The 22,620-nt window shown below is 36.3% G+C and overlaps 1 protein-coding gene across 8 annotated transcripts in view; it reads right to left on the reverse strand.

The window, feature by feature from the left end:
- The window catches only part of Cpeb3 (cytoplasmic polyadenylation element binding protein 3), a 216,535-nt gene that overhangs the window by 87,158 nt on the left and 106,757 nt on the right, over positions 1-22,620 (reverse strand). For all 8 annotated transcript variants that reach the window (XM_063239354.1, XM_063239361.1, XM_063239360.1 and 5 more), the window contains 2 exons: positions 12,261-12,428; positions 10,180-10,269 (listed from right to left, as the gene is read on the reverse strand). In XM_063239354.1, the coding sequence (XP_063095424.1) occupies positions 10,180-10,269; positions 12,261-12,428 (258 nt within the window). The remainder of the gene's footprint in view (positions 1-10,179; positions 10,270-12,260; positions 12,429-22,620) is intronic.

Raw genomic sequence — 22,620 nt, forward strand, 5'->3', positions numbered from 1 at the left:
AGTGAAATAAATCAGACACACATGTTTAAATACTGTATGGTTTCTCTGGTGTGAGAAACTGAAGGTGTAAATAAGGACCAAAATGTAGAACAGATATTGGGAAATGGGAAGAAAATGTTCAACTGGAAAGGGGAACAGGGGAGGGAGGAGGGCGAACTGAAAAAAGATACAAGAAAAAAGAACAGAAGGAAAAAGTAAAAACAAAGGTTTTGTAAATTAGGCGAGGAAAGGGCATTGAAGGGAGAGTACGGGAATGGGGGCAAAAAAAGGATCAAGCGGTATCATGTACAGATACAAATTCCCTATGTGAATGGGTCATTATGTATATTTAAAATGAACCAATAAACTTAAGTAATTAGAAAAAATAAGAGCCAGGTGTGGTGGCACAGGCCTGTAATTCCAGCACTCAGGGAGGCAAGATGATCATCATGAGTTCGAGGACAACCAGGGCTACATAAGCAAGTTCAAGGCCAGCCTGCACTACATAGTGAGAGAAGGTTCCCGCAAAAAAACCAAACCAGGGAAGAGGAGTTGAAGGAAAGGGACAGGAATGGGGGAAAAAGCAGCATCAGGCATAAGATGCACAGTTACAAATTCCCTATGATGAATGTTATCATTGTGTTCATGTAAAATGTATCAATAAAATTTTGAAAACCAGAAAAAAAACCAACGTATATTTTACATATATATCACGCCACAATTCAAACTAGTCACATTTTAAGTACTCCTTAAATGTATATGACTAACAATAAATATAGTGGAGCAAGCAGTTCCAAAGAAACTTGAGCATTCTACTCACAAACAAAATAGTCAATACTTAATTCTAACAATTAAAAAAATAAGTAAAAATTGGAGACTGTCTCAAAATTGAATAGGTTGAAAAGAACTGGGGATTGCAGCTGAGTAGTACTATTTACAGTATGAGGCCCTTGGTTCAAGCTTCATTACCACACAAGGGTGGTAATAACTATTTTACAATTTTTAAAAATCAATGTTGGTACTGTGTAAAAAAACACAGTTGAAAAGTAAATGACAAATGGGAGAACTATTTCAAATATAAGTCAAAAAGTTTTTTAAAATTCTTAATATAAAATATCATTACAAAAAGATAAACACCAAAATAAGTCAGACAAAGTATATATTTAACAAGATAAGAAAATAAAGAGATTAAAAAATGGACAATAAAGAGGTAAAGAAATGCCTAAAAATAAAATTTTAATCTCAGGTTGGCAAAGAATAAAAAGGGCCCCAGACCCTGTGGCAACAGTGAGTTTCACAAAGTACTAAGGTTAGGAACATAAAACAATGAGCCTCTTAGGGGTAGCCTGACAATCTATATACAGATTTAATCTCATTTGTAGGAATTCACTTTAAGTAATAGTCACAAAAAGCTAGGGTGCCAGGTAGTGGCACACTCCAGTAATGCCAGCATTCTAGAGGCTGAGGCAAGAAGACTACTTTGAGTTTAAGGCCAGCCTGGGCTACAGTGTGAGTTCAAGGACAGGCTGAACTGCACAGTGAAACCCTCAAAAAGACAAACATACAAATAAACATATAATTAGCTAGCAAGAGGTATAGCTCAGTGGGAGTGCTTGCCTAGTGTTTGTCAGGCTGTAGGACTGCAAATAAATTGAATAAATGAATGAATGAATGAATGAGTGAATGAATGAGGTGAGATCAAGACCAAAGACAGTCACTGATGTGTGATTCACAACAGAAAACAAGGGTAAGCAACTTAAATACCATCAATTGGCTTGATTAAATAAACTATGGTCAGCGTAGGTTTGCTACAGACAGTAACACTGCCAGGGAGTAAGCTGTGGGTACAAGATAGCATGTACAGTGTGATCTATTCATGCAAAACTTTTAATTTCATATAAGTGTATACATTTATAAAGAGATATTGGAAAAATATTTAACAAAATGAATACAGTGATTAATCAGTCTCTAATACAGATTGATTTGGGACAATTTGCTTTGAACATGACTATATAGATGTTTATATTCCTTTTCATTTCTTACAATTATCATATGACACTTTCTGGGTCAGAACCATTTTTATAATTTCAGTATTTTTTGTAACTGTCACTCTTAGAAATATCTTTCATACACAATATTTTACAAAATGTGTTACAAGCACTAGTGTGATAAATACATTCACTCACTGAAAAAAAAATCTTCCCTGATGCATCGAACCAGCATTAGAAAAGTAACTTATAGCTCAGTCTTGTCTCAGAGAGGAGAGGAAAGGAGGGAAGGGGAAAATGGAGGGGAGAGTGGGGAGAACTTACATATGTCTTTACATACTACATGCATGAAATGTGCACGTATAGTAACACAAAGACATTGTTTTACTGAAATAGCATGATTTCTACCATTTTTGCCTAACAAACTTAACTTTTTCATGTAAAAGTTTTCTGGACAGAATTAACAAGGAATGCTAAAAGCAAACAGCACTACTTGTGATGAAGTAAAAGCATGTGGAGAGTACAAGTGACCAAAAAACAATCAATCAGAACTGCTTTCCCTAAGTTAAGCTCTGATTGGGTTCTTATACACGGAACAGGAAGAAGTATTTTGACTCTATTTTCTAATACTCAATGTTACACAGTGACATCAAAAGAACCTTTTTTTTCAGAGATGGAAAGTACCTTTGGAACAAATATACAGAACATAATATAGAAGAAAATTTTCTTTTTAATCCAAACACATTTGCATATAAATCTAGCATATACCAAGAGTGAGCATCACTAGAAAAATTCTCTAGATTGTGCAGAAATGACAAACAAGGAATAGACAAAGCAACTTATTTTCATTGCCTTAAAAATTATTAAAAGACCCTCCAAAAGTAAGGGAAACAAAATCATATGAAGGAACTTTTGCTAGTTTGGGCCAGAAACTGCGGGTGCAAGCGGAAGTGTGCACAGTGAGTTCCATCCCATGGTGCAGCCTGGCCTGTCACTCAGAGCTAGGTCAGACCCCGCCCAGCATCCTTCATCACTGGAGGACCTATGTGAGGGTCCGTCCAGGCCTAGTTGGGCCCCACCCAGCATGCCCTAAGTGCCCCAGAGACTCCTGTCTTCCACCTTTCCCAGTGACCCAGAATGGCTGGGAGCCACCTTGTAAGCCCTGTATAATGACCTGAACTCAGCTGCAGTGGGGATAGATATTCTCAACCCAAGAAACAACTGAGACCTGGCTTTCAGCTTTCCTAAGGGATATAGGAAAATGACAAAATGAAACAGCAAAATGCAATCTCAAACTTCCAGCCCATCCCAAGCAAGACTAGGAGACATGGACATAAAAGAAGATGTAACCCATAAACTGAAATTCCTGAAATGACAGCGACTGAAGTAAAGAAACAACTCCAAGAAGATATAAAAGAACTCAGACCAGAAATAATCACCCAAGTAAAAGAAGAAATAATAAACATAATGAAAGAAATGCTGAATACATCTAAAGAACACAGAGAAAATATTAAAAAATTAAAGAAACAATGCAAAAAGATGGAAAACTTGAATGAACAATACAAGAAACAAATAGAATGCATGAAACAGATTCAAAGAGATATCCAGGAAATCAAAAATTCCATTGAAAGTTGGCAACATTGCCTCAGTGAAAATAAAGATAGACTTTCAGACCTCGAAGACAAGACTGCAGCTAGTGAACAGGAAAAGAAAGATCTTTTAAAAATAACAAGGAATCAGAAAATAACAAAGCAACAGCTGCAAGACGATGCAAAGAAAAACAATGTAAGATTGATAGGGATAAATGAAAAAGAAGGGGACAACACAAATGATATCAAGAGGTTATTTATAGAAGTCATAACTGAAAATTTCCCAAACATGAGAATGGAAACTGACATTCAGATAAGTGAAGCATATCGAACTCCAAATAGCCATAACCAAAATAAACCTACACCCAGATATATAATAATCAACATCCCAGAAATTCAACATTAGAACAGAATATTAAAAGCTATTAGAGAGGAGACATAGATCACCTATAAATGAAAGCCTATTAGAATGACAGCAGACTTCTCAACACAAACAATAAAGTCAAGAAACACTTCATGGAGTGAAGTGTTTCAGATCCTAAAGGAAAATGATATCCAATCCAGATTGATGGACCCTCAAAAATGGGCGTTCAAAATTGATGGAGAAATAAGATACTTCCATGACAAAGAAAAGCTAAAGAACTTCATTATCACCAAATTAACCCTGCAAGAATACTGAAAGACATTCTAGATAGACACAGGAAAAAACCACTAAGGAAGGCAAACAATTAAACAGAGGGAAAAGGTAAAGAACCAACAGCAGAAAGATAACATGGCAAAAAAAACCCCAATATATATCATTTATAATGATTAATGTAAAAATGGTCTCAATTCACCAATTAAAAGAAACAGACTGGCAGAAGGGATCAAGAAACAACATCCAACAATATGCTGTACAGATGGAACCCATCTAACTCAAAAGGAAACTCATAGACTGAAAGTCATAGGATGGAAAACAATACTCCATACAATCGGAACCTCCCGCCAAAAGCATGGGTAACTATTATGTTGGCAATTTCAAACCAAGAATGATCCAAAGAGATACAGAAGGTATTACATATTAGTTAGAGAAACACTTCAAGAGGAAGAGATAACAGTCTTAAATATACATGCACCAGTTTGGGAACATCCAGCTATACAAAACAAACATTAACAGAAATGAAAAATCAAATAAACAATAACACAATTATAATGGGAGACCTTAACACCCCACTGACACAAAGAGACAGATGAACTAGATAGAAAATCAGTAAAGAAATAACAGAACTGAATCATACCTGTGAACAAATGGACTTAGTGGATGTGTACAGAGTATTGTGCCCAACAACATCAGAATACACATTCTTCTCAGCAGCACATGAGACATTCTCTAAAATAGACCATATATTAGCCCACAGAACATGCTTAAGTAAATGCAAAAGAACTGAAATAGTCCCATGCATGTTATCAGATCATAGCACCATGAAACTAGAAATTAATGACAAAAGAAACTACAAAAAGCCCACAACCACATGGAAATTAAATAATACACTCCTGAGCAATCAGTGGATCCTAGAGGAAATTAAACAAGAAATTTTTAAAAATCTACAAACAAATGAAAATACAAATACAACTTTTCAGAACCTGTGGGATGCAATGAAAGGAGTCCTCAGAAAGAAATTTATTGCTGTGAATTCTCACATCAGGAAAACAGGACAAACACAAATAAACAAACTGATGCTACACCTCAGTCATCTAGAAAAAGAAGATCAAGTCAAGCCCAAAGCCAAAAGAAGGGAAGAAATTATAAGGATCAGAGGGAAAATCAACACAATAGAGACTAAAACAAAAAAAACAAAACAAAAAAAAAACCAAAGAATCGATGAATCAGAGTTGGTTCTTTGAAAGAATAAATAAAACTGATAATCCCCTAGCCAGCCTTATTAAAAAAGGAAAGAAAAACTCAAATTCATGCAATAAGGAATGAAAAGGGTGAAATCACTACAGACCCTGTGGAAATACAGATCATCAATACAGATCATCAATAACTATTTTGAAAACCTCTCACATAGGTTTGCCAACCCAGAAGAAATGGACAGAGTTCTAGAAACATGTAAAGTACCAAAGCTGGATCAAGAAGATGTAAAACTGCTGAATAACCCAATTTCAATTAATGAAACTGAAATGTAATTAAAACCTTACCAACAAAGAAAAGCCCAAGGCCTGATAGATTCATGCAGAATTCTACAAGAAATTCAAGGAAGATTTAATGCCGACATTCCTCAAACTGTTTAATGAAATTGAAAGGGAAGCAAGTTTCTCTAACTCATTCCTGGAAGCCAGTATTACTCTAATACCAAAACCACAGAAAGACTCAACCAAAAAACAGAGCTACAGGCCAACCTCCCTAATGAACATAGATGCAAAATTTCTCAATAAAGTATTGGCAAACAGAATGCAGCAAATCATCATGAAGATTGTACACCACAACCAAGTGGGATTCATCCCAGGACTGCAGGGATGGTTCAGCATATGCAAATCAGTAAACGTAATCCACCATATCAATAGAGCCGAAAATAAGAATCACATGATCATTTCTATAGATGCAGAAAAAGCTTTTGATAATAAGCCCAACACTCATTCATGATAAGAACGCTGCAGAAAATCAGAATAGGTGGTTTTTACTTCAATTTGATAAAAGCAATAGCCAGCATTATATTAAGTGGATAAAAACTGAAAGCTTTTACTCTAAAATCAGGAACAACACAAGGATGTCCATTATCATCACTCCTATTCAATATAGGGCTGGAAATATTAGCCAGAGCATTCAACAAGAGAAAGAAATAAAAAGAGTAAGATAGGAAAAGAAGAAGCTAAACTACCATTATTTGCAGACAACATGATACTCTACATAGAATACCCCCAAAAACTCCATTGAAAGACTCCTATGTATGATAACTAAATTCAGTAACGTAGCTAGATACACAGTCTACATTCAAAAATCAATAGCATTCCTATACACAAACAACAAATTCACTGAGAGAGAAGTAAGAGAAGCTACATCCTTTACAATAATATCCACAAAAATGAAATACTTAGGAATCAATCTAACAAAGGAAGTAAAAGATCTATTCAGGGAAAATTATAATACCCTGAAAAGGGAAATTGAAGACGACTTCAGAAAATGGAAAGATATTCCTTGTTCATGGATAGGAAGAACAAATATTGTGGAAAAGGCCATTCTCCCAAAATTGTTTTACAGATTTAATGCAATTCCAATCAAAATATCACTAGCATACCTCACAGATCGAGAGAAATCATTCGTAAAATTCATCAGGAACCAGAAAAGGCCTAGAATAGCAAAACCAATTCTTGGCAACAAAGAAAAGGCAGGAGGAATCATAAACCCTGACCTGAAGTTATACTACAAAGCTATTGTAATAAAGTCAGCATGGTACTGGAATAAAAACAGATCTGAAGGGGCTGGGGATTTAGCTCAGCTGCATAAGCACCTGCCTTGCAAGCAGGCGGTCGTGAGTTCAATCCCCGGTACCGATTAAAAAAAAAAAACAGATCTGAAGATCAATGGAATAGATTAGAAGATACACCACAACTACAGACATACTCAGTCCCCTTATCTTTGACAAAGGGGACAAACACATTCACTGGAAGAAAGATAGTCTCTTTAATTACTGGTGCTGGAAAAACTGGCTCTCCATATGGCAAAAATTAAAACTAGACCCATATCTATCACCATGTACTAAGCTAAAGTCAAAATGGATCAAAGATCTAAATATTAAAACAGAGACACTAAAGCTGCTGAAATACAAAGTAGGTAGAAATCTTGAAGACATAGGGGTAGGCAGAGAATTCACAAACAAAAATCAAATGGCATGGGAAATACTTCCCAGAATCAGTAACTGGGATCTCATCTTATTAAAAGGTTTTTGCATGTCAAAACAAATCTCCAACAGAGTAAAAAGGAAACCTACGAATTCTGAAAAAATCTTAGTCAACTGTCCCTCAGAAAAAGGGCTTCTGTCTAAAATATTTAAAGAATTAAAGAAAATCAGACCCCCGAAATTCAAAGACCCAATCCAAAAATGGGCATCTGAGATGAATACACAGTTGTCAGATGAAGAAATATAAATGGCAAATACATGAAAAAAATGTTCAGCATCATTGATCATTAGAGAAATGCAAATCAAAGCCTCACTGAGATTCCATGTCACTCCACAAAGAATGTCCAGGATCAAGAAAACTGCCAACAGCAAATGCTGGAGAGGCTGTGGGGACTCTTTTGCACTGTTGGTGGGAGCGAGACTGGTGCAACCACTGTGTAGGTCAGTCTGTGTAGGTAGGTTCCTCAAAAAGCTTGGATTGGAAGTCCTGTTTGACCCAGCTATTCCATTTCTGGGCATATTCCCTGAAGAACTGAAAACATCATATCACAGTGATATATGTGCACCCATGTTTATAGCAGCACAATTTGTAATAGCTAAATCTTGGAAACAACCTAAATGTCCATCAACTGAGGAATGTATAAAAAAGATGTGGTATTTTTATATGATGGAGTACTACTTAGTTATAAAGAATGATCACACTGGGATTTTTACAGGTAAATGGATGCAACTTGAGACAATACTCATAAGTGAAATAAATCAAACTCACATGTGTAAATACCGTATTGTCTCCCTAGTGCAAGAAGTGGTAAAAGTACATAAGACACAAAATCCTCAGTAAATACTGTGAAAGGGTAAGAATCTGCTCAAAGGGAGAAAAATAATATCTCAGGGAAAAGGAGAAAAAAAGGGGAAAAGAAAAAATATCTAAATTTGTATAAACACAAGATAGATGATTGTGCTATGAATTCTATTAGTTCTTGGAACAAAACAGTTAACATTCATAAGATTGGATCAATTTTAAGATGGGTGTGGTGGCTCACCCCTGTAATCTCAGTTTGAGACTAGCGTGGGCTACAAAGTGAGCTCAAGGCCAGCCTGAACTGCATAGTGAGACCTTGTCTCAAAAAGACAAAAAAAATTTTTAAAAAGATTGGGTCAATTTTGCAAGTTTGTGTCTGGTGATCTGAGATCACTATGTAAAAAATAACAACCTTAGTTATGTTCCTATGACCTCGTTTTAAAGGTCTATATCGTTATTGTTTTGGGCTCTTTGCTATTGTAATCTATTTGTCTTTTTTTGTTTCTTATTTTTTTAGTAATTTGTTTGTTTTGTTTTTCTCTGTAATGCAGAGAATATATATAATATATAATATATAATATATAATATATAATATCATCATACTGTGAAATCCAGTAATGCTTTTATTTATTTATATTTTTTGTGTGTGTCTTTTTCATTTTTATTGGTATTGGGGATCGAACTCACGACTGCCTGCTTGCAAGGCAGGCACTTACGCTGCTGAGCTAAATCCCCAGCCCCTAATGCTTTTATTTTTGTTCAGAGTGGTTTTAGTCTGTTTTGTATTATTTAATTTCAACATACATGAAGATATGAACAGCTATTTTGAAGAGACAGAACAATAGTCATTGTTGATTTTCCTATTGTCTGGTTTTGCAGGCCAGTGAAGCTTTCATTACTCTGTTCTGATCAGGTTTTTTTTTTTTTTTTTACTTTTTACTTTTTATTTATTTATTTTGTTGGTACCGGGGATCGAACTCATGACCGCCTGCTTGCAAGGCAGGTGCTTATGCCGCTCAGCTAAATCCCCAGCCCCTGTTCTGATCAGTTTTATACTATTTTGTTTTGTATGAATTCATTGTGTGTGGAGATATTGACAACCATTTAGAAGAAAACAAAAGACATTATGGTAGCCACTGTAGGTCTCCTGTTGTCTTGCTTTGAAATCTGTGTCACTCGTATTGTTTTCTTCTGATCTGCTTTGTTCTGTTTTGTTTTACCCTCTTTAAAATCAAAAACAAAAGGAAGAGAAAAAAAGAAACTTTTGCTAGTTTACCTTCCATCCCCTAAACATGCTAAATTACACAAGATACCGAAGTGGATAAAGGGAATTTCATGCAATGCCATTCTTTAGCCATTAGATTTTTTTTTTTTTTTTTGTATTTTTATCGGTACCAGGGATCGAACTCATGACCGCCTGCTTGCAAGGCAGGTGCTTATGCCGCTGAGCTAAATCCCCAGGCCCCGCCATTAGATGTTCTAAGTCTGGGATTTATAAGATTTATAAAACCATGGTGTTATAAGATACAAATAAAATCTGACTTTAAATAATATCATCACTGCTGATATTCCTGAAAGTCTGTATCTTTTTTCTCAAAGTAATAAAACAGCACAAATCTCATCCACAACAGACTCACAACTCACTGTCAATTAAGTAGGATGAATCCTCAGGTTTAAACACAGTACACCTAACGATGATTGATGTTAAAATATTTTCTTAAGGGACTGGAGATTTAGCTCAGTGGCATAAGCGCCTGCCTTGCAAGCAGGCAGTTGATCCCCGGTACCGATAAAAAGGAAAAAGACAAAAAAATATATATTTTTTTTCTTAATTAGAGGGAGGGAAGTCAACTGCTATTTCAAGAGTTAATGGCTACCTTATATTGAACTGTCAGACTCTCTCCAACAGGCAGGCAGTGAAAACATTTTAAGTGCATTACCTTTAGGAGGAAAATACGACTTGCTTTCGGCTTTGTGAGGCCAGTCTACCACAAGAGGTCCAAATCTACGAAAGCTGGCAGTGATCTCATCTACAAAACAAATAAGAAATGTTAGCAAAAGAGGGAAAAATTATAATCAGAATAGTACAAAGAACATCTTTTTATTAAAAAAAGTACTTGGTAGACTGGGAGTGGAAAGCAACAGTAGAGTTGTGTAATGTACACAGGACCCTGGTTCAATCTCCAACATCGCAAAAACATAAAAAACTATCAAAAAATATTTTGAAGGTTTTTTTTCCTAAAGTACTAGAGGTCAGCCTAAACCTATGGCTTAGCTGGCTTGGATATACATTCTGTTTCTTGCTTTTAACACGCCAAGTTTGTTTCTATTTGTTTCTTTTCATTGCCAACAACTTTGATAGAATTTGGAAGAAAAAATTCTAGTATTAGCTAAGATGACCTCTATATCAAATAAAATGAAGATTCTAAAATAGGAATGTTTTGTTTTCAGAAAAGGTTGAAACTACAGAAAATATTTGCATTTGTATAAAATCTTTAAGGTTTTTTTAGAAGTAAATTGATGTACTTGAGAAGCAGGGGGCAATAAATAACTCAACTTGGTAAGAAAAATATTAAAAGGTAATGATCTATTTCTCTCATACATACTACATACTTTAAGTATATATATCTATAAAGTTGTAGTTCAATAAATTGGTCTTTCAGGCCAGGGATTTAGCTCAGCGGCATAAGCGCTTTCCAGTCAGCTGTGCTGGTGCATACCTATAATCCCAGCACCTGGGAGGCTGACAACACCAAGAAGCTCAAGGCCAGCCTGAACTACATAGCGATACCCTGTCTCCAAAGAAAGAAAGAAAAGAATTTGTCTTTCTGATTTTTCACTCAAATTGGAAAGCTATTTTAACCTGGTTCCTACTCAGGTTTAAGATATCACTCTATCAGCCCCAATAAAGAATTTGTCTGATTAATATAGAAAATCTGATTACTATAGATGATATTAATACAAATATAAAAATAGTCTGGAGGAAAATGAGTCTGCTTTATGTACCATTTTAAGGTAGTAAATCTAAAACAAAACTATTTTTAAAGCTTTTCTTTTCTGCTGTGTATAGAAATGCAGGCCTTTAAACTCAGCAACCTTCAGGGTGACTGCTGAGTCTGAGACCATCCTGGGCTACCTAGTGAACTCAATAGCAACCTGAACTGCAGAGCAAGATCCTGTCTCAGAAAGTAAACAAAATAAATAAAAGAATTTTCTTCTCTCAAGAAGAAAAACATGATAAATTAACCAGCTATCATAGCTAGAACAATGTGGGGAACACAAGTCTGTTTTAATAATATTTTTATAGCACATCCAAAGTCTGCTGGAGTTGTTATCTCTTCCTTTAAGTTAGCTTTGCCATAATTTCATTTCATCAGTATATTCAACAAATAATTACTAACTACTACATGCTAAAAGGAATACTCTCCTTGAGTTCAGGCATTAGAGAAAATTCATTTATATTTTAGACCATTATCTCAAAAATAATCACTAACAAATCTAATTCATCTTCATTCTTTTAGAAGTAAGAAGGAGACATGCTTTTCATTAATACATGTTTAAAGTAAAATATGATGGTGTGATAGATATGAGACAAAGCCCTATAATCAGACTGACTGATTTCTAACTACACCATTAGCCACCGAATCAAGGCACATTATCTCTCTCTCTGATTCTCACTTTCCTCATCTAAAAAATGAAGATATTAGGATGCACCTATATAAGACACAGATGAGTATTAAATGAGATAATATGAAACACTTAGCACAATAATGGATTTAATAGTATTAGTTTTCATTATTACCCCTAAATTAACAAGTAGGAAATAAGAAACTTGAGAGATTCCTGCATTGCCATATGTGCATATAGACTGGATTTGTATAATCTATCACTTTCTCATTTATCAAATCTTCTCACCTCCTACACAGTAAGATATAAATAGCCTACAGCTGACTTGGGAAGTCAGAGTCAGATGACACAAAACCCAAACCCAGACTTGGTCAAGTCATTAGTGAATGCACACCTTCATCGATGTCAGGAGGAAGTCCTCCAACAAACACCTTTCTCGAGTAGCGTTCCACCCGTTCCCCATTTTGACAGCGAGTGGGAGAACTCAAACCAGAGGACAAGGCCTGATCACCATGGCTGTCATCCAAGAAGGCGTCTTCAAAGGGAAAGAGAGAAGATCGACCTGAAACAAATATATAGGTGTTTCTATAATTAGAATGATTTTCCTGGATAACAGCACTTCATAAGAAGCACAGAGTGTGGAGTGAAGTACACACACACACACACACACACACAAATAAATAAAATGAAAAGGGGTCCTGAGCCTCTGCTTTTTCAATAGAATACATTAGTAAAGGTTACTAGATTTAGACAAGTGTATACCTTTTTTTCTGTAAGGGATATGCAGCCCTGAGATGACAGCTAAGGAAGATTAGCACTGAAATTACAGCTATTTTCCTTGCTAAAAAAAAAAATCATTATATTTTACTCATGCAGTTCCTATCACAGCTGCTAAGAGTATATTCAGCAGTTATTTTTTCTTACTTCGTCATTTCTTAAAACAAGCAGAGAAAGTAATATCTACCCATAGATTTTTTTTTAATCGGTATCGGGGATCAAACTCATGACCATGTGCTTGCAAGGCAGGCACTTATGCCACTGAGTATATCCCCAGCCTCTATCCACAGATTTTTAAAAATCTGCTCTTGATGATGACCTCTCAAGGCTCAGTTCTACAGATTGGCCCTGATAGCAAAGGGAATATTAAACTGATAACAGAAGCTAATAATGTCTAATACAAGACTAAAGATCATATTTTCCCTGTTACCTCAAGCTATTTAAATTTGAAAGTAAACATGTTCTATAAGGTAGGACAGGTAAATAAAAACATAAGAATTAAGATGCAGGAGTATAGATGTAGATGTGGTCATTATATCTTAACCCTACTAATCTTGGCTATATTATACATTACTCAAAAATATATGAAAAGAATACTGAATTATTTTCATTAACTTCATAGTCAAATAAAATTTACAGATCAAAGGCACATACCCATTCTACATGACTATAAGAAAGGTACCAACAGTCTGCCAAGAATGTATTGCCACTTGGCATTGCAAAATAAAATATAACTTTAAAAACAAATATATTTCTTGTTTGAGTCTGTGAGTTCCTGATAAAACTTTCCACTAAGTTCTACTTTAAAATGAACTCTTGAGCACTCTCACTTTTGGGGAAAAAAAGAAAAGTTTTCTTCTAAAATACATTTACCTACAGTATTCTTGAGAGAAATTTACTCTACCCTGCCCACATTTCCCTGAAACCTATGTTTTTTTACAACTGTCAACTCTCTATAACAGAATATAAATAGCCTTAGAAAAGAACTGAACATCTTTTTTTTTTTTGGTCTTTTTCCTTTTCATGGGTACCAGGGATGAAACTCACGACTGCCTGCTTGCAAGGCAGGCACTTATGCCGCTGAGCTAAATCCCCAGCCCCGAACTGAACATGTTTTAACCAAAAAAGTTGTTAATATAACTTTATTTTATGAACAAACCGGGTAGTTTACGAAAGGCACTGTTTCCATGCTAAAAATTCATAAGTAAAAAGGCCCAAAGGCACGCGTGCTGAAGTAGGGTTGCAGGGGACAAAGAACTAAATTTTGTTCATCTCTTCGCAGCATAGCTACAAAGAAACAAAACAGAATTTGTCAACTTGTGCCACCTATTGTTTTTAGCGTGCTAAGAAACAAACAACAACAAATTCTCATCCTTTGATGTTTGACTGTTGGATATAAAAGAAAAAGATCTAGACCAACTATAGGCAAAATGAGCTTCCCATAGATTGTTCCCAGAGATTGTTCTGCACCAGGAGACAGGTTATCTCTTCACATAGTCCACACTCGGCCTCTCTCTCACACACTCATATGAGGCTCATATCCCAATCAGCATTTCCCACAGAATGTCCTATTCCACCTCCTACCTTCAACATTAGTGACACAAGATACTCAGAAAACAAGAATTGGTAAGAGGAAGAAGAAACCAAATGATTTGGGATAATTATTACATATTTTATGCCCTTCCCAGACATTCCAGTTCACATTAGGAGGAAGAAAAAAAAAAACTGTGCTGCAGTAAAGAAATACTTACTCCAGCATTATTCAGACACAAGATAAATGAAGTCTTTAACACAAAAAACTCAGTATAAAACAGTATGTTAACAGCAACAAACAACGAAGAAACTTCCATGACCAAGAATCATCGTCTCATGAGGGAGAGGCAACTACAGAAAATCATGAAATAGCTAAGTACTAAAGAGAAATCAAATGACATTCAATTTGTTGCTCTTTGGGAAGATCTGCAGAGTGATTTCCTAGGAGGAATTTTGAGCAGAATTTTGAGCGTGAGTGTTTCTGAGGTAAAGAAGAATCCACAGAGAAAATACCTCCAAATCTGCTCTTCCCTAGAGTTCCTTAAAGATCTCCATTAAAATCACTGTCAGCCATACTAGATTCATTCCAGATATCTAAGTGTCATCCTTGACATCTCTCATGGGCTGCATGCCAAATCCATTTCTTGCTAAATCTTGCCAATTCAAGCTCCAAATCAAGATTCCTTTAAAATCTCTCCATCCCCAGTCCTAACACCTTGGTCCAGTCCACCACAATCACTCCCCTGGACTTGGTCTAACAAGCACATGTGTATAACCCTTTAAGTCTAATAATTTCTACTGTGTATTCTACAATGCTTTCTCCACCAAACCGCCAAAGTTGCTATTATCAAACATTAAAATGAACACGTAGTTATTATAGACATCTAAGCTAGACAAAAATTAACATACAGTCAGAAAGGGACTTGTGTTCTCAAGTCAGTGCAGAAGATGAGAACATATCAAAACTGTGGCTGGAGGTATATCTGAAAAAGGCAAATTACAAGATTAAAGTCACAATGACTAGATTTACATAATTCTCTAAGGTATGAATGGAACCTTGAGAGTGTACTCTGGTTGGTACTACCCTTTTGGCATTTCCCATAAAAATAAACTATTCTCTCAAAAGGGGTGGGCTATCCCTTTGCATCCACTAAAAATAAGACTAAGGTTAAGACTGACTAAAACTACTAAGACTAAGACTAAAAAACAAGACTAAGAATATAGATTATCGGCTAAGGTAAATGATGTCATCCATATGCCCTATAATCAGTCTTATTGGTTGATTATAGTTCGACCCAATTTGTATCCATCTAATGATTTTGTCCTGTAAAACGCATGCTTAGGTGACCTTGGCCACAACCCATTCAGGATCCTTTCTATCTCTCTGGAGCGATTTCTATTCCTCATTCCTATTCCTCCCAAAAACTTTACTACTCTTAACCTCCTCTGTCCTTTAGAATTAATTCTTCGACTTCAGGAGACATAAACTTGGCACATCTGCCATCTAGCAGTTGTGAGTTCTAGCATGATCACATCCACACTCACCACCTCCAAAACTCTTTAGTGACTCCCACTGCTTTTTAGATATGGTACAAAAATGTCACTGCAAACCAGTGGATCTCTCCTAAATCAGCTGCTGTCTCTCCCTCTTGCTAACTACTCATAATCACACAGACCTTTCTACTTTCTGATTATTCTTTCTTGCCACCAGTGAAGGACAAAGTGTTCCCCCTCACCTCTTCACAAGCATTCCTTTCTCAAACTCCTCCAGATTCCAAATTGATTTCTATTAATTCTTTAGGTCTCAGATGAAGTCATTTCCTCAGGTGTAACCTTCCCTTAACTTTTAGGTTAGTTAGCCTCTTGTGTCCAAGAATAACACTTTGTACTACAACTTCTTTACACTTTCTCCCGTCTACTATTGGACAGTAGTGTAGGGTTTTTTTGAGTATGTCTTTTAGGGACCAGTTCGATTTTGTTCACCATCATGTCTTCCTGCCCTAATTAGAACACGTTACAGCACTCAAAAAATGTTAATGTGAGGCAGTACCCAAGGGTGGAAACCAGGATGTGCAAAGGCATACTTCTCCAAGGGTACCTTGAAACACGAGACACAGCGTTGAGAAAACAGGCAATGTGGCTACGCCCTAGAAAACCAAACTCGTCTCCTACTTTTATTTGCACAAACATCATGCTTTCAATTCTATTTTACAAGAGCAATAAGGAATTTTTCCACTTTTAGAATTCAATATTTCATTGTAATTCATTTCATCTCTGTCCTACCAGAATGACTTTGATACTCTCTCTCTGATCATGTTACACACAAATTCTATGATAGCTTCTATAATTTCCACCAGTAATTTGAACCTAGCAATGAGAGGTAGATGGGTTGAGATTCTGAAGAAAACTTCAACCACCAAGATGAGGGATGAAGATCCCTTAAATCAGTGCAGTGAAAGAGAAAATAAGATGTTTAAGACATTTTCAAACAAAGAAAACTTTCTTTCTCATAGCCAACATAACCACAACCAATCCCAGAGTCTTTTGGCCAAGAAAAAAGCAAGAGTTGTAAAACTCTGAACAGTTTTAGAACTTGGTTATGAGTAGTTAAGGTAGTCCCCCCAGGGTTTTAAAACCAAGCTTCTATCTTAATATGTATTTATTTTATTTATTTTTGTTTGTTTTTTGAGATAGGATCTTGCTATGTAATTCAGGCTGGACTAGAACGCACTATATAGCATAAGCTGACCTGGAACTCCTGTCTCAGCCTCCAAAGTGCTGGGAAGCTATTTTAATATTCACATAGAGGATTATAAACTTTAGCCATCACTAGAAGTTTCATTTCAAAGCATATTAGTGAACATACAAATGATGTTTTGTTAATTGTAAGAAGAAACTAAGAATATAGGTACCAAAACCCAATCCCCTCAAATCTACTCATCTAAATCTGGTTGAAAATTTGCACTTCTCACAAACCTCCCAGATGATTTATTTTCATGCTCAAACTTAAAAACCACTACAATGGATACTATCTGTTTGTAGCAAGCAGTTAATAATAAAGTGTATGGAGCTTGGAAAACATGTAAGCTCAAGTTAGGGAGGTGTATCCTGAGGAATACAAAACCTAAAATCTAATCAAACTTGATGTAACATGACTGTTTAAGTGCTGGCAGAATAAAAAGTCTGCAGGAAGCATTTTAAAAACGGATGGCTGGGCATGGTGACTCATGCAGCAATCCTAGCACTTGGAGGCTGAGGCAAGAGGATCACAATGAGTTCAAGGCTCAAGGTCAGCCTGGGCTATGTAGTAAGTTTAAGGACAATCTGCCCAACAACATAGAACTTTTCTCACAAATACAAAAGCAAACAAACAAAATAGAGCTGGGGGGTAGGGGTTAGTTCAGTGGTAGCACTCTTGTCTAGGAAGACCCCAGGTTCAATCCCAAACTGAGAAGGAGGGAGGGAAGGAGGGAAAAGGAAGGAGGAGGAGGGATGAGAGAAGGAGGGATAGACCATAGATTAAGAATGAACACCTGCAATGCAGCCCAAGAAGAGAGAGAAATTTAATACAATAGGTAGAATGACTCCTTTATGGAACAGACTGGCCCCTCTGTAAAATAACACAATATCCCAAGGGACCATTCTGTTAATGAACTGGACTTTTTGATACTGTGAAGGAGTGATTCTTGAACTAGCAGACAAGTGATCAGCTACTATTTTACTTCAACACACATTTATCTTCATGATAAATTAACAAATTGGTATTCTGAGCAGTCTAGTAACAATTGTGGGGTTGGTATTTCTACATTTATTTGGTGGGCATAAATCTGTCCTGAGGACATCACCCCTGGGAAGACTCCTAAAATTTTGTTTCCTAGATATGTGTTATTAGTAACCAAAACCTCCTAAATGGTTTGGTGAAGTTCTGCTTCACCAAATAGCACCTATCTGACATACTTCTTTTAGCAGAAACATTTTCCAAGGTCAAAATGTGTTATCTAAGTCACATTATTCATCAAAAAAAATTTACTATTATGTGCAGCATATATAAATCTGCCTTAAACCTCAATATATTTCTAAAGAAAATATTTACATTCAATATTTCAACAGAAGGCAGAGACAGTCTTAACTGCTATAACTAGCCCATTTAGCTTTCCACCAGTGATCCTGTTCTCTGGTATCTATTTTCAGTTGCTGTCTAGAATGTAATTTTTTGGTCTAGTAATTGAAATAATCATCACTGATGTGGTGATGATTTAAAACTAAAAGAGCCAAATAGAGGTCTACAAAGTACTTGTTAAACAAGGAAGGCCTGTCCAAGAGAATTCCTCTCCAAGAGGCTCCCTTTCCTAAAGCAAAATGGTGAGCAAACAAAAGCCCACTGGTCATGCTGTGCTGCCAAATATGCTCAGGTGTCCCCAGGAAAGGCCCTGCAACGACTCCCACAGCTCCTGTGCACTTCCAGCCCAATGCTTCCATTCCAAGCCTGACCCTTTCATTTTAATTCCACAAGTAATTCAGAATTCAGTCCTTATGGAGGTTCAGGGAAAATACATGATGAGACGTGACTCCCTCAAATAACTTGCATGGAAGTCAAATTACTTCTTGCCTCAGCTCCAGTCTATGACTCCAGTGTACGACTTTGGACAGCTCTCACATAACATAAGAATTCAACTAGATCACAGGTTTTCAAATCTCTGGAGATAGCAGAATTCAGAAAGCTTGCAAAATAAAAAAGACCTTATTTAATATTAAAATGTGGTATATCTCAGGCATCACAAATATAGTGTTTACAGCAATATATGTGCACGTATGTTTATAGCAACACAATTTGTAATAGCCAGATCTTGGAAACAACCTAAATGCATATTGAGACTGAGGAATGGATAAAAAAGATGTGGTATTTTTACAAGATGGAGCACCACTCAGGCAATAAAGAAGGATAAACTGGAGACTTCTATAGCTAAATGGATACAACTTGAGATCATACTCATTTGTGAAATAATTAAGACACACATAAGTAAACATCATCTCAGAGAGTTGAAAGTAATAACATATGTATATGTGTATGTATATATATGTGTATAAAAATAGTTAAGACGATTATACTACTGATTTCTTTGAGTTCAATAGAGAGAAAGATTTGTGCTGCTATTGTTCAGACATCGTAAGCAAATGTCTTATACTCTGGATGAATGATTTGGGGATGACAATGTGCAAAATATGTACCATTGTTGCCCCTAAATGATATGTTTTGAAACTTTTAGTTTTTTTCTTTTTTTCCCTTGAAATAAAATGAATTTTAAAAAATATTGTGTTTAAAAGTGAACTTGTAATAGTTTCTCCCAACCCCATTTCTTTCTTTCTTTTTTTTTTTTTTTTTTTTTCTTTTTCTTTTGGTACCAGGGATCGAACTCACAACCTTGCACTTGCCAGACAGGCACTTAGGCCACTGAGTTAAATCCTGGCCTCCCAATCCCATTTCAATGTGCCATCACAATTTATTCAACTGCTCAAGCTAGAATCTGAAGATTATTTTTGAGTGTTATTTATTTGCTATATTCAATTCATAAATATGATGCCATCAGTTAAATTCTATTTTTTCTCTTTCCCAGAATGTACCTTTAACATTTTTACTTTCCACCTCCACGGCCAGACTTTATCCTACCTACCATCATCTCCTAACTGCGCTACTTAGTTTCCCATTCTACTCCAAACAGCAGGCAAAGCACTGTTTTAAAAAATATAAACTCAGTCATTTGACCATGATTTGAATCGTCAAAGTTATTCTTTTATATTTGGATCAAGTTCAAATCTTTACCAGGCACTAACATCCAGAAGGATCAGATTATCTTCCCTTCTCCAAACTCATCCTGAAACAACTCTTTCCTCACCCACCAGGCTTCAGCCCGTTCTAAAGTAAGCCCTTTATTGCCTCAAGCCTTTTAAATACAATAACAGCTTTATTGAAACATAATTCACACATCATACATTTAGTCATCTGCAGTCTCTCCACTCTCCCCCACCCTGACCTTGGCTCTAAACAAATACTGATCTCCTTTTGTCTTGATAAATGTTCCTGTTCGGGATATTTCATACAAAGGGAATTATACAAGATGTGACCTTTTGTGATTAGTTTCTTTTACTTTTTGCAGTGTTTTCAAGGCTTAGCTGTGTTGTAGCATGTGTCACTATTTTGCCTCAAGTCTCTTCACCTGCGGTTCCTTCCACTTCCTCTCTTAAAATAACTGTCTTATGATATCCGGAATTTCCTTTTTAACATTCCAGGGACAAAAAGGAGAGCAAATATGTGTACCAACATTGGCAAACATGCTGGTAGTCACTGGAGCTAAGGGGTGGGTGTATCAGGACTCTTTACTATTCTGTATTTGTGAATGTCTGAAATTTTCCATAATAAAAAAAAAAGAAATTTAAAACAATCTCTCCATCTTTCAAGTTTCAACTTAAATACCACCTTTTCAAAGATAATCTCCTCACCTGAGAGGGAATTCTTCATGCTTTCCTGCTTATCACTTATCACAACCTCTAAGGATAAAGATTTTTTTCATTTATATATTATCTCTCTCTCCTACAGGACAGAACACTGAATAAAGTTGAAAGACCAGGTCTAGAGGTAAACACGGTATAGACACACAAACACACAATGTACAGAATTTGGGTAAAAGGTTTAGAACTCCTTCCTTTATTTTTCTATGGCTCCTCCAAGACCACCTCTCTCTTCATTAGTGAAAAAGAGCCATCTTATCCTACTCACTGTGTTCTAGGCACAAATTTCCCTGTTACCATAAGAAGCAGTAATATTTTCAGATATTGTAACCATGAACACTCAAAATCCTTCAACTAACGTCCATACTTTACTCCAAAACCATCCATATCTCTAAACAAACAAGCTCATATAACTGCTTCAAATTAGCAGGATGGCATGTTTGTGCCACGGTCTCTTCAGTATAGCTGACCTTTCTTCCCTTAAGCAGATTTCTGATAGAAAGACTCAAACTCAATTCTGTATATATGTGTTATTGAATGCTGGAATGTTTTCATTTTTTCCTTTCTCTCCCCCTTCCTCTTTCCTGCCTGCTCCCCCCGCCCCTTTTCTTTTTGAATGTGTGTGCCTGTGTGGTACTGACAATTGAAACTATGCTAGGCAAGGAATCTACCAGTGAGCTATATTCTCAGCCCCACAACAAAATTTAAGTTATCAATTAAAGTCTATTAATGTTAATAGATTATTATGGATTGTATAGCTTTATAAATTATTTGTGGAAGCATATTTACAACAGAAGCCAGTGGTTCTTTGCATTTGTTCATTTACATTGTTTAGAAAGATCTTTTATAGTTTCTGTGATGCTCTATAACTAAGAAATTTTGTTAAACGTCGACACTGACAGAGGGGTGTTGCTCAGAGGTAGATGACATGCTTAGTGTGCATAAGGCCCTGGGTTTGATCACACGCACCCAAAAACCCCCACAAAAGCAAAAACCAAAAACCACTAGCACAGCCAGTATCTCCACTTATGGACAAGAGTTTCATAAAGACCACAAAAAGTCACATTTGTATAAAATGAAAAATACTACATACATTAAATGTAAGCAAATATTTGACAAGCTACTATCTGATAGATTAGTTTCTAATGGAGATTACAACTGCATACTAAAGGCTTCTAAAGGAATATTCTTTGGTGTGATACAGACTATGTTTGTCCACCAGAACAAAATACAAATGGGTATCAATGGGAAAAATAATTGGATATTTAAAAATATATAACATTTCTTTTCAAATATTACTTTCACATGTAATTCTTTTCCTAATCTACTATTTCAACTATATTACTTTAGTACTTGGTCTGCAAAGCAAATTACTTGGCCTACGATTCCCATCCAAGCCTTCAGTTGATGCCAGAGTTTTTTCCCTGCTTCCATTGCTTATATCATAAACTTTCTCTCAAAACCCTGAAGCGAGGACTTCTGGGAGAACATGGCAGACAAATAACAGCAGCCACGGAGGCTCTCTGAGATTACTAGTTTAGAATCCAGGAGCGGTGCCGTGTGAGGAGTCCTATGCGAGAGGAGATGTACCCTGCCGACCCAGGAATGAACTAAGCTGAGAGAAACCAACTAGAAATGCAATCCTGATGCTATAACAGGAACAGATAAAATCTCAGTGCAGAAGCTGGAAGCCGTGATTTGAATTTCCTGCTGCCGCTACTGCGTCCCAATCCGCACGGCAGGGAGAGACACGCACGAAAGCTCTGAGCCCCGCATCGACCTGCAGTGAGTGAGAGAAATGGGGACCCTTTCATAGACTAGGAGGCTCCAACAGAGGACATTCTGGGAATGACCAGACTAGCCGGAACAGGGCCTTGCAGTGACTTTAGTCGCATATTCCCCTCTCAAGCGGGAGTGATGGGGAGCGCTTGGCCTGG

This window comes from Cavia porcellus, unplaced genomic scaffold (assembly GCF_034190915.1).
Source record: "Cavia porcellus strain 051 isolate PalLab524CR breed Dunkin Hartley unplaced genomic scaffold, mCavPor4.1 scaffold_28, whole genome shotgun sequence".
Lineage (NCBI taxonomy): Eukaryota > Metazoa > Chordata > Mammalia > Rodentia > Caviidae > Cavia > Cavia porcellus.